The sequence below is a fragment of the Callospermophilus lateralis genome, chromosome 3 (assembly GCF_048772815.1).
Source record: "Callospermophilus lateralis isolate mCalLat2 chromosome 3, mCalLat2.hap1, whole genome shotgun sequence".
In the NCBI taxonomy this organism is placed as follows: domain Eukaryota; kingdom Metazoa; phylum Chordata; class Mammalia; order Rodentia; family Sciuridae; genus Callospermophilus; species Callospermophilus lateralis.
The window spans coordinates 6,956,023-6,968,711 of NC_135307.1; the positions used below are offsets into that span (position 1 = coordinate 6,956,023).

The 12,689-nt window shown below is 50.2% G+C and overlaps 1 protein-coding gene across 4 annotated transcripts in view; it reads right to left on the reverse strand.

Moving 5' to 3' along the window:
- Window positions 1-12,689, reverse strand: part of Wdr25 (WD repeat domain 25) — a 133,760-nt gene that overhangs the window by 41,974 nt on the left and 79,097 nt on the right. For all 4 annotated transcript variants that reach the window (XM_077109111.1, XM_076849649.2, XM_077109110.1 and 1 more), the window contains one exon: window positions 9,913-10,060. In XM_077109111.1, the coding sequence (XP_076965226.1) occupies window positions 9,913-10,060 (148 nt within the window). The remainder of the gene's footprint in view (window positions 1-9,912; window positions 10,061-12,689) is intronic.

Genomic DNA, 12,689 nt, shown 5'->3' on the forward strand with positions numbered 1-12,689 from the left:
TCACTGAAAAATTCAGCTCAAGATTCACTGAAATCTTCATTTAAAGAATTTTAAAACATAGCACAAACCTGTAATCACAGAGACTTGGGAGGCTAAAGCAGGAAGATCATGAGCTCAAGGCCAGTCTCAGCAATTTAGCGAGACCCTGTCTCCATTTAAATTTTAAAAAAGGGCTGGGGACTTGGCTCGGTGGTTAAACACCCTGGGTTCAGTCTCCAGTACCAAAAAACAAAAACATATTTTAAAACAGATTAAAGAAACACTGAGCTCAGGTTAAGGCCATAGATATTAAGGTTTTTAACAGGTTATACTCTTAGACTATTTTTGGCAAAAATAATAATAATAATAATTTTATAGAGAGAGAGAGAGAGAAAGAGATGGGGGGCAGAAACAATGGAAAAAATTGAAAACATCTGACTTCTGGGGCTGGCGTACATTCAGTGGTATAGCATGTGCTATACATGCTATACCACTGATAATATATTATCAGCCTAGGGGTGTGGCACCCTTACCTTGATGGATGACTAAATACACTGATTTATAAAATATGCTCTAGGGGCCTACAATCAGCAGCTACTTGTCATCACAGAAAAGTTCAGAAATATTTGGAAAATCTTTCCATCTTTAAGCTCCACAAGCCCTAAACCATTTTACTACCAAGATGTAGTAGCACACAAGGTATCCATGGCCACCCAGTGCCAGTGCCGACAGCAGACTGACTCCAGGTCACAGAGGCCATAGCAGTGAAGAGCTGCTGCACACGCCTGGCTGTCCAGCCGCAGGGAGCAGCTATGGCAGCACCAGCCTCTGCCTGAGAGCGCGCTGCCCTGATGGGGAGAACCGCAGCATCGATCTGCAGCAAGATGGCTAATGGTTGACACGGGTTCTTACATCTCAGTGTGTCCAATGCAAGCCATGTGGCAAAGACAAGGAAAAGAGCAACCAAAATGAAATCCATTGCTCTGGGGTAGGAAGAGAATTGTGTAAATTATGCTAGTACTTTTTTCATAATAATGTATTTCTAACAGAATTCTTTAGAAAGTCACCTGGGAGCTGACTTCCAGGTGCCTTGGGGTTGTGTTTCTCCCTCATTAGGCCAGCAGCACCATGACCCTTAGGTCAATGTTTTAAAAATCACTTTTGGGGTGCTGGGGTCATGGCTCAGTGATAGAGTGCTTGCCTAGCATGCAAGAGGCACTGGACTCGATCCTCAGCATCATATAAAAATAAAATAAAGATACTGTGTCAACCTATAACTAAAAAATATGTTTTTTTAAAAAATCACTTTTTGATGAATCAGTCTAATTGGCATTTCTCAAATTTACTCTTCTTTTCCTTTCCTGAAACTTATCTGGAAGCCAAGCTCTTCCTTATCTGTTCAATTGCAGACAGTGATCAGAAAACAACCATGCTGCGCCCTGCTGGCAAATTCTCCCACCCATAAAAAAGGGGCAGAGGAGGGTCACTCCCTCAGCCTCCACTCCCGCTCAGGCTCTAGCTGAGTCCTGAGAAGCTTGCTCCAGCCAAGTGGATGGAGACTGTGGGAAGGCCTCGGGAGTGACCAAGGGCCAAGGACCCCCACATCCTCTCCATGGAAAAGGAGGGCAAGAGCCGATGTGGCCCACACACCAGCCCAGGGCGGGGCGGGCCAGAAGCATCTCTCAGAGACAGCTGTGCCCACTGCCAGCCTGCTCAGCTGCAGCTCTCTGCCAGTCCTCAAATCTAAAAGGAAGGAAGCTCTACTTGCCTGAAGGTGAGGATGCTTCCCCGTTTCCTGGACTGCCACAGAAAGCCATATGCTGGGTTTTGGAAATGGCAGTGAATTATCCATATGTTCTTTCAAAAAGTGCAACAACCCAGCCTCGTCAACAATGAGGAAGAAAGAAGAAAACTGAGTTGCTAAAAGATGATGGTTGGTGTTGGGGCTCAGCAACAGAGCACTCACCTGGTATGTGTGAGGCCCTGGATTCGATCCTCAGCACCACATAAAAAATAAATAAAATAAAGGTACTGTGTCCATCTACAACTAAAAAATTAGGTAAATATTAAAAGATGATGGTTGAAGTTTTCCTGCCCCCTAAAAAAAAAAAAAAAACCTTGCATTCATGAAGGCTATTTTTCCTCAAAGCACAAGGAGATTGAGAATCTGCCTTTTAAGTACAAAAATGGTTCCTTCAGAAGACAAGCTATGGTGTGTATTTTTCCTACTCTTAATAACTAGGTCTTTAAAAGATTTTTCAACTTTTGAATAAGCTTCCAGACATCTCATGGAAAACAGTAGGGGGAAAGTCTATTAAATAAAAGAGGCCTCAAAACACTTGGGTTCAGAAACAGGGGCCAAGGTGACCCTGACCTGGCCCCGTACTTGTTTTTCCACACCAGGGATGGAGCCCAGTATGTTTGCCACTGAGCTACATACATCTCATGCCTTTCTAAAGATTTTTTATTCTGAGACAGTATCTCACTTAGTTGCTGAGGCTGGCCTCAACTCGCATTCCTGCCTTGGCCTCCCAAGTTACTGGGATTACAGGCTGTGCTACCACATCCAGGTGGACACAATGTTTGAAGCGGGAGGAGGCATAAGCAAGGAGCTGGCACAAACCAGTTCCATCACTTCCAGCGGAGGGACCTTGGGCTGGTTCCTCTGTCTCTGTGCTCAACTGTGTGGGGATTAAAAGCTAAGTGGTCCATAAGGCACTCTATGGAGCAAGCAACAAAAGGGAGCTATGATAGCTTGAAAAAAATCAAACCCCAACCTGCTGGATTCATCCTTGGTTAAATTAAAAGCTAAAACCAAAAACTACTGGCTTTTAACAGCAGGAACCTTGAGAGATTAATGATTGTTGAGCTTTGTCGTGAGGCTCTGAGAACGCTGCCCTGGGCTGGCTCTGCATGTGCTGAAGGGACAGGGTGGCTGGAGGACGCGCCAGCTGAACCCCTTGACTATTAACAGCAGATATGCCTGAGGCCAAGGGTGTTCTAAGGTTTGCTGCCTCCCTTCCACAGGACAGCACTGTTACCAGCTCCTCTGGGACAGGCTTCCTGAAACCCCTGGTTGGTTGTTAGTAAACCTTTAACCTGGAGACTAACTTGCTTGTGTGTGTGTGTCTATTATTTTAAAAATTCTATTTCTTCACTGTATGCTTATTATAGGAAACTAAGCTCTAATATATTTAATCCATTGGCACTGGCTTTATTGGTCTGATTAGACTGAGCTCAACTAGTATAAAAATTGCTCAGATTTTATTAAGCTAAGAAAAATTACTTCTTTTCCTCCCTTAATCAATAATGACACAAATAACGAATAAATTATCAGGCTAGGGGTGTGGCTCAGTAGTAGAGCACTTGCCTAGTGTGGGCGAGGCCCAAGTTCAATCCCCAGCACCTAAATAAATAAATAATCATTGAAGCAAAAACACATTTAAAACAGCACAGAAACTCAACATGTTCTCCTGCACCACAGCCCCTGCTGGTGCTTCCAGGCTCCAGTGTCACTGTCATGAGGCCCCGCGGTACTGGACCCTGGGCTCCTCGCACTGCCTCTCTCCCTTTCTCAGGGGCAGGCACTGAGCTCCCCCAGGTGACCACCCTATGGCTGGGGCAACACCACCTGTCTGCTCCTCATGCCGGCCCTGGGGGACCCTATGGTCACAATGTTTGACCCTCCTAGCTTAGGTCCTGGCACTTAACTGGTATTTAGGGTCAAATGAAATCCCAAGGAAGAGAGGGGACACCCATACCCTCCCTCCAATGTCCCCAAGGAAGAGAGGGGACATCCATGTCCTCCCTCCAGGGAGCTCACTTTGACCAAGGAGGAGATGATCGATGTTAATGACAAGCCCATTACCTCCAGGCCTGTCTGGGGTGTGCACTTATCACACCTCAACCCCAGCTGGCTCAGCAAGGTGAGACATTATGAAACCCTGTGACATGGACATGCTGAGATCGTCTGGATCCACCTAATCCCAGAGCCCAGCTCTCTGCACCCAGCCTGGAGCACCTGCCAGCTATCCGTGACCTTTCCTTCTCCTTAGCTCTTTGTTCGCATCCACGACTCACCAACAAGTAGGGAAGCTGTTGACAAGGGAGAGCTCGCTGTTGGATCGTGGTAATTGAGCCTGTGCTCTGAGGCAGGAGGCACATGACTCATTTCGCTAAAATCAATATCGTTACACTCATCCTCCGGGAAGTATTCAGCCAGCTGTAAATTTAAACATCCTGACTCAAAGTTAACGAGAAAAGAAGCTCACTAACTTCCAAGTCAAACTCCATGTACCAGAAATGGGCCATCCTGGCAGGCTGGGTGGAGGGCAGAGCGGGCCTGCGCCAGGAATCCTCCAGCAGGGCTCTAGCCAAGCAGCACCCCCTTGGATCCCTGCATCTGCACTGGGAAACTGGGACCATAAACCCCTTCAGGAGCAGTGTGAGAACAAGCCCGACACATACCAGTGCCCAACCAACAGCCACACCACTATGGTCACAGGAGGAACAGCAGGGACGTAATGATCTCGCTGCTATTGATGACCTGCATGAAACCAACTTTACCAAAATTTCTTCAAACGTGAGTTACCAACGAGCAATCCAGGTGTGCCTGATGGCTTACATGTATACCAGTTTCTGGAAACCAGAACCTCCTTCTATCAGCAGGCATGTGGTGGCTGCACTGCGGTCCCGGGGCAGTCAATGAGGCACATGAGGAAAACAAAGTGTGGAGACACTTTCCAGAGTGGAAGACAAGGAAGCACATGGGGCTGGAAGCAGGCACGAGGGCTGAAGGCCCTGCCCCAAGAGGCAAGCCAGAGGAATATTCAGTGAGAACGCCTGCTGCCCCTCCACCAGAGCCCTGAGACCCTGGTGCTCCTGGGACTCTTCTCCTGCCAGGTGTCCTGAAGTCTCTGGGGCTGACACTTCCCCCTGGAGCACAGCTGCTGACAGCTAGAGAAGCACCCTGGCCTGTCACTTAATCAGAGGCTTGGTCAAGATGAGCTAAGGCACTCCCTCCCAAGCCGATAGCTCCTAATAGTCGGCTGAGCACACTATTTGTCTGGGCAAACAGTTGTGGACAGCCTGCCACTCCTGTGCCTCTGCAGAAAACCTCTGCCAATCCCATGGGCCCGAGTTGGATCTAGCTGTTGCCACTGGCCATGTGGCCTTAAAGTCACTAAACTCTCTAAGCCTCCAAGAATGAAATGGACATAAAAACACTGCCCTCGCAGCTAGAGAGTGACCAAGCGTGACACATAAGCACAGGTGCTGCTCCCACACACACCTCTCAGTTTGATGGAGGCCAGGCAGAGTGTGAACAGACCCACACCACCAAGCCCAAGAAGGTATTGGACCACGGGCTACTCTCTATCCTTACAGTGTCCCTAGCTGGAAGGAAGTCCCAAAATGATGCAAAAGCAAGGCTAGAACCAGAAGATGCTTCGTAAAAAAACAAGGGAGTGGTCACGAGCTGACCACTCATTTTCACACACACCATGGCTCCCAACAAAAAAACAAGGGACATCCAGAACAAGAGGAGCTGGACAGGGGCTGGGGACAGGGGGACTGCAGGCAGTGGGTATCTCAGTGAGAAGGGCAGACCTTCCCTACACTAACACCTGGAGCTCTGGAGAGGGCAGGCTGCAGGCTCCTGCATGCCCACCCCAGATCCCAGAGAAAGGGTGTATGCCACCATCACCAGGGAGAGCTGCTCCCCCACCATCACTGTGGAGAGGGAAACCTGGAGGAGGATCCGAGAGACGGGCCAAGGCCTCCTCACAGTCTGCCCTGAAACCCACCCTGATTGCCAGCTGGGGGATACTGAAATTGACACTCTAAAGTGGCCCCATTTGGGGAACTACCCCAACAACTGGGACACCCTGGACAACTCCACAGAACCGAGGTCTTTTTTTTTAATGAGATTTTTGTAAAATATTTATTTTTTAGTTATAGTTGGATACAATATCTTTAATTAGTTAAATTTATTTTTATGTGGTGATGAGGATCGAACCCAGGGTCTTGCACGTGCTGGGCAAGCGCTCTCCCGCTGAGCCACAACCCCAGCCCAGAACCGAGGTCTTCACGGAGCAGTGACAGAGGGAAGGGGCCCTCTGTACACGCTGCACCCTTCCCCAACAGTCTGCCAGCCAGGTTCCTGCAGAAAAAGGCAAAGGCACACTCCCCACCTTCCCGGCTCAGGGTGGGGGGTGCGGGGCTGAAGGTGCATCCCACCCACATTCCTTCTATGGCATCTGGGAACTGGGTGCACCTCAGGAGAGCGCCCAACACAGACAAAGAGAGTTCCTGAGTGGCCAACAAGCGTGCAGCATGGAGACCTGCGCCCCTCAACAACAGTGGCTTCACCATCAGGCTGGGAGACTGATGGGGGCTAGAACTTTCGAGAAACACCACCAGGACCGCTAAGCACTGGAGGAGCCATGGCGGGTGTGGAAGAGACAGGCTGATTTTACATGCAGGACAGGTGACTCACAAGGCTGAGGACACTCAGGTGGCGTCAGCTAGTGTCCCCTGAGGCCACCTCAGGCTAATGCACTGGAGACATTTGTTAGGAAGATTACAGACGGAAGCAGGAACACCAAAAATAATTAATCTGTGAGCAGATTTTATTAAGTGTTGATTCATGGTTGTTCTGTAAGCCAACGGCCCGTCAGAACTATAAATTAATGAGATAAAATGTGGCTGGCCCTCCATATTTCAGGCTGGGTATTGACATTTTAGAATCCACAGATTTTTAGCTGTATTGATTGAGGACACCAGGATAAATGGCCTTGGCACCAAATTCCTATTAACGACAATGGGCACCGAGTGACTAATTCCCAAAGCGCTGCACCGAGACGCCCAGCGCTGCCTTCTCTTGGCAGGAGCGCTAATGAGACTGAAATGAAAAAGGCAAATCACCAAGGGTGGAAAGGGGATAAAGCAAAACAGGAGAGCAGACTTGGTAGAGAGAAAGGACAAGAAGCCAAAGCAGGACAGAGGCCACAAGGGCCGCAAGTCCAGCCCAATCCAGCCCTGGCTGAAGAGAGCACTCAGGGACACCAAGGCAGAGGGTGGGTGTCCTGAGAGGAGGCAGAAGACATGGGGAGTCTACTCCACCCAGACAGCCTGTGATGGGCTTCACTGCCTAGCCAGGAGGGCCCAGCATGGACCCACTTACTTCCAGCTCATCCCCACACACAGGGCAAGTCGATGAAGCCAGAGAGAACACCAGGATGGGTCCGTCTCAATGAGCTCCCACGGGAGCCAGGAGGTGCACAGAAACCACAGCCTGTTGGGAGCTGGAGGGCCTCTATAGGCTGGGGTGCAAGCTCTGCCACCATGCCCTCGCTGGAGACGAAGGGTGTCCGGCAAGCCCTGTGCTTCAGCCCAGCACGTTCCTGCACACAGCAGATACATGGGGAGTAGATGCTGAGTGAACCAGCAAGACCTTCAGAAGACAAGCCTGGCAGTGAACACATTCCCAGAAGAGGTGTGGGTGGGGGGCCCACACTGCCTCACTGGCTGGGTGGCAAGGCCCCCAGAACAGGGCCCCACCTTCCTCTCTATCCATTCAGCACCAGAGAGCTGAAGGAATGTGCTGGGCCTGGGCCAGACAAACTACCCCTCTCCTCCAGCAGGCCTGTAGAACACACAAGACAAGCTACAGCGACCAGGGATACCCACCCAAAGCACAAATCAAACCCAGCTCTCTCCTGCCCAAAACTCAGCAGTGGCCCTACAGCAGTCCCTAACTTGTCAGGCAAGAGGGCCTCTGGATGTCTAAAACATTCAAGACATCCCCCAATACACAAACAGATAGACATACACACACACACACACACACACACACACACACACACACACAGGCATATGTGTCCGCTTAACATCTGTTGATTGAGAAAACAGGTAATAACCCAGGGCCACAACGAATCTGCTAATGTCATCAAGTGAATCTGAGTTGAGTATTTCAACAGCATCACCCACATCTGAGAAACGATGGCCCAGAGTTAGGTGAGCTAACCTGTCCCTCTATAGGCAGTGCAGCACCCACCCATATGTGCTCATGGGATCCATAGGCTAGGGGTACCCTCCTGCACTCCCCAGATCCTCTCTCCCATTCCCTCACACACAATGTAGCATCCTGTGTCCTTGTGGCCCTACCTGCTGAGAGCCCACTTCCCTCCCCTGGAACACACTTCCTCCACCGTGATGTCTCACTTAACTCCTGGCTCAGTGTGGGCTGTGCTTCCTCCAGGAAGGACCCTGGGTTTTCTAAACTCCGTGCTCCTGCAATCCCTGTATCTCACTCCATCACTGCAGATGGTGCTCCCAGCACTTCTGTCCCCAACATATGTGGCCTTCTCCAGGTGAGCCCTGGGCTGTGTTCAGCTCTGTCGCACACACAGCATAGCGATGGGGCACATGGGCACCAGGGAAGCAGGCAGACAGCTGGCTTGGTGGCCTGGCAGACCTGGCACACACAGACCGGGTTGTGCCACTGCCTAGCTCATGGTCCCAGACCAGCATGTGAAGAGGCCGCCTTTTCACAACTCTGATGGTCCCTGCCTCTAAGGGTGACAGGGCCCACAGGACACTGATGTGGATGGCTGTGGAGAGACACCTGGCGCACAGTGGGTACCTGGTCAGAACAGACTGCTGCATCATCATCAGCCCAATTATCACTATCAAGTGGCAGCAAACTCCCCAAGCCTTGGCACCCGTGGGCTTGAGAAGAAGAGAGACACAAGCTGTCAGAGAGCTTCCCCATGAGGGAGAGGCTCTGTCCACTGGGCACTAAGGGAAGGGTACCAGTCTACAGTACAGACTCAGCTCCAACCCTGCCAGTCCCTCACCACTGAGAGGCCTTGCACAGGCCACCTCGCGCTCTGGGCCTCGGTCTCCTCACCTATGAAATGGAAATAACCACTGCCAGCTGCTGCAGGGAGAATTCCGCAGGCCTCCTACAGAGCTGGAGATACACCCCTTGACCAAGCAGGGCCCCTGACTGGCAGTCTCATCATCCCACCCCTGAGCGTGCATGGGGCCAAAAGGAGCCGTAAGACCACCTGGGTGGCCCAAAAGAGGAGGACATGTGAGGTGGGTTCCAAGTCCACAGTGACCTCGGCCTCCTGTGTGTTTCCTCTCTGTATCCTCTTAGACCTGCTGAGCTGGACCCCAGGGTAAGGCCACCAGCACTGGGGCAGTCACACCAGGCAGGCAGGATGCTGGTCTTGGGGCTCCAGGGACTCTAGTCCCTCCTCTTGCCCCTGGCTGTGGTGCCTAGCAGAAAAGTGACCGAGGAAGGAGGAGCCTAAGAGTAGATGGCCACATGGTGTGGAAAGAAGCTAGGCCCGGGACAAGGGCAGCATTGGCCTGCCCACCAGCTGTGTCAGCCCTGGTCTGTTCCTACCACCACCCAGCAGGAAGCCTCGGGAACTGGGGCCATAGCAGGTATCACAGTGCCTGGACACAAAGCCAGGGACAGGAAAGCTCCTTCCACTGACTCCTCCTACAAGCCTACTCAGATTCACACTCATACCCAGCACAAATCCATGTTGCCAATGCTCTTCTAGTGTGGGCACTAAAGCAGAACCTACCAGAAACCCTTCCTTGGGAGATGAAGTCATTCTTACAGCCTTCAATGGTAATGGATTGACAGGAGTCCTATACACTGGCCCCAACCAAAGAACACCACGATCAAGTTAAACCTGCTTCACTATAAACCGCATGTCAGAGTTGATAAAAAGCTGCCTCGATATCCGCCCCACAGCTTGAGGCTGAGATAGCCTTGAACCTTCTGCAGAGAGTTGGGAGCCCCTCCTACTCCCCTAACACCCCACACAGCCCGTGGCCAGGGACCCTCCAGAGAACCCTCCCCAGTGAGAGAGCTGCCAGTTCACCTTGGAGTAATGATACCGAGGAACCCACCTGTTTCCAGGTCTGTGAGGTGCAGGGCAAAGTCGAAGCCGCCACTGAGGATGCGCCGGCCGCAGGGAGACCACCGGGCAGCCCGCACAGCCTCGCGGTGCAGGGAGTAGGTCTGCAAGCAGCTCCCCGAGTCCACAGCGTTCCACACCTACAAAGAAACAAACAGCACCCGACGTTGGAGGATGGCTAGTCTCCTGGACTGGGCTCAGACTGTCTGCATGGGGCAGGGGCTCGCTCCAGAACTGACTCCCGCTGTTTCACCATCAAAATGATATCGAGATGCTAAAACATGTCCTTGCAGAAATGTGAAGACTTTTTCTGGGATGAAGAACACAGGAAGGCCCCCTGGGTTTTCTAAAGTACACAGGCAGAATGAGACACCTCCTCCACACACGGCCCCTTGCCCATCCTATGTCTCCACTCACCTACCTAAGCCCTTCTAGCCTGCTCCTGCCTGCAGGCACCATAGAGTGCTGCTGTCGGCACTCGGCCCTGCCGCAGTCTCACCTGTATCCCTGGAATCCTTACTCTTCATGGCCAGGCTAGACACATGGGCACTGCTTTAAGACTGCGACCCAAAAAAGGAGCCTGCCACGCCCAGAACAAACAGCAAACACCCACCCTGGCTTCCCCAGGGGAATGAGGCCTCACATACACTGAACGCCTTCGGAAAGTGACGCAGGGACTGAGTACAGAAGAGCACATTCTGAGAGCTGCTGCCCTCAGATCCCATCACCCTCCACAGAGCCCAAGGAAAAGGCAGTGGCAACCCTGTGGCTGCAGGATGAAGGGGACGCTCTCCTGGTACACAGTATTCCTGGCCCATCCTGTGAGTTGGCCCAGTGGCACTACCTCTTTGGACTTGTCTCCACTCCAGGAAGGGAGAAGAGACAAGCATGGCCCAAGGCAGGGGCAAGGGTTAAGGCGCGACCCTGCATGGTGTGTGGCAGGGTGCTGCGCACAGCAGGACCCTGCAGTTGCTGGATGCACTGCTTGGAGCTTGCAGGATTCTCCATGCTCCTGTCAACCACATCAGGAAAAAGAAGCCTCACTTTCCTTAATGAGACAGAAACCCACTCGAAGTGCAACCGCCATGAACACGACCCTAGGGGTAGCCTCCCGTCAACCTGCCAAGTCCTGAAGATCTTCACAGAGCAAAGGGTCAAGTTCTGGAATATGTAAATATCTAAGGTCAGAAGCAACCTTCAAAGAATGTTGAGAGCTCTGTTCTGCTTTCCTGCCAGGTCAGTGGCTAGGGCTACAAGCTGGGAAAACTGAGAGACAGCAGCATTCGCATTTAGAGATGTGGACAGAAGCAACAAAAGCCGCTGTCAGGACTTCAGAGTGTAGGGAGAACCCAAGCAAGGGAAGCGGGAAGCAGGATGCAGGGAGTGCCGCTCCTCCAAAACTGCATACAAGTGCAGTATGCATAGAAAAAATAAAATAACATGAATGAAGCAAATCTACAGGGTCAACAAAGTTGAAGGTAAAAATTAATGCTGAGTACCTAAAACAAGATATATATATATATATATATATATATATATATATATATATATGTATATATATATAACAGAGTAGGATGCTGGTATTTCGTATGTTACTAAAAATATGTTTAGTAACACAAAATTTCACCTCATACCCATTAAGATGGCTGCTAACAAAAGAACAGAAAATGGTGAGTGTAGGCAAGGATGCAGAATCAAATCCACGCACATGCGGGCAGAAATGTGAATAGTGTTGGCTATTATGAAAAACAGTTCCAGTTCCTCAAAAATCAACACAGGGGCTGGGGGTTGGGGCTCAGTGGTAGAGCACTCACCAAGCATGCATGAGGCACTAGGTTCAATCCTCGGCACCACATAAATATAAAATAAAGATATTGTGTCCACCTAAAATTAAATAAAGGTATTGTGTCCACCTAAAATTTTAAAAAAATTTTTTTTAAAAAAAGCTCAACACAGCAAGGCATGGTGGCACACCCTATGATCCCAATTACTCGGGAGGCTGAGGCTGGAGGATTGTTCAAGGGCAGCCTGGGCAAACTGGGGAGAGACACTCTCTCAAAAAAAAAAAGTATAAAAAGGACTGGGGATATAGCTCAGTGGTAGAGCACCCTAGGTTCAATTTTTGGTACTACAAAACCAAAACTAATTAAACATAGAATCTAGCAATTCCACTTGTAGTCTATACCCAAAAAAACTGAAACCAGGGTCTCAGGGAGATATTGCACCCCAATGTCACAGTGGCATTACTTACAACAATCAAAAGGTACAAGCAATCCCCATTGTCCATGGACTGCTGAACAGATAAACAAATGTGGCCCATCCACACAGCGGAATAGCACTCATCCTTAAAAAATAAGGACCTCCTGATGCCTCCTGACATTATAACATGGATGAACCTGGCTGAGGGGAAGAAGCCAGATGAAAAAGAGACTCCACTTACAGAAGGCACCCTGAGTGGTCAAAACCAGAGCTAGGAAGTAGAAAGGTTGCTGCAGCTGGCGGTCAGGAAACAGTTTCAGTTTTACAAGATGGTGGTGGTGGTCACACACCAATATGGATGCACTTCATGCCTCTGAACTGCATGATGGTGAATTTTTTGTTGCATTTCACCACAACTTTTAAGAATAGATACAACAAAACAAAACCCTATCTCACTTATTCATGCATTTGTAGGAAGACTATAAAATGTGTATGGGAATGTTGTTGCTCCTGGGGCTGGAGGGAGAGGGCAGGTTGGAGGAAGGGAGTTGTGAATACTGCTCAGTGTAG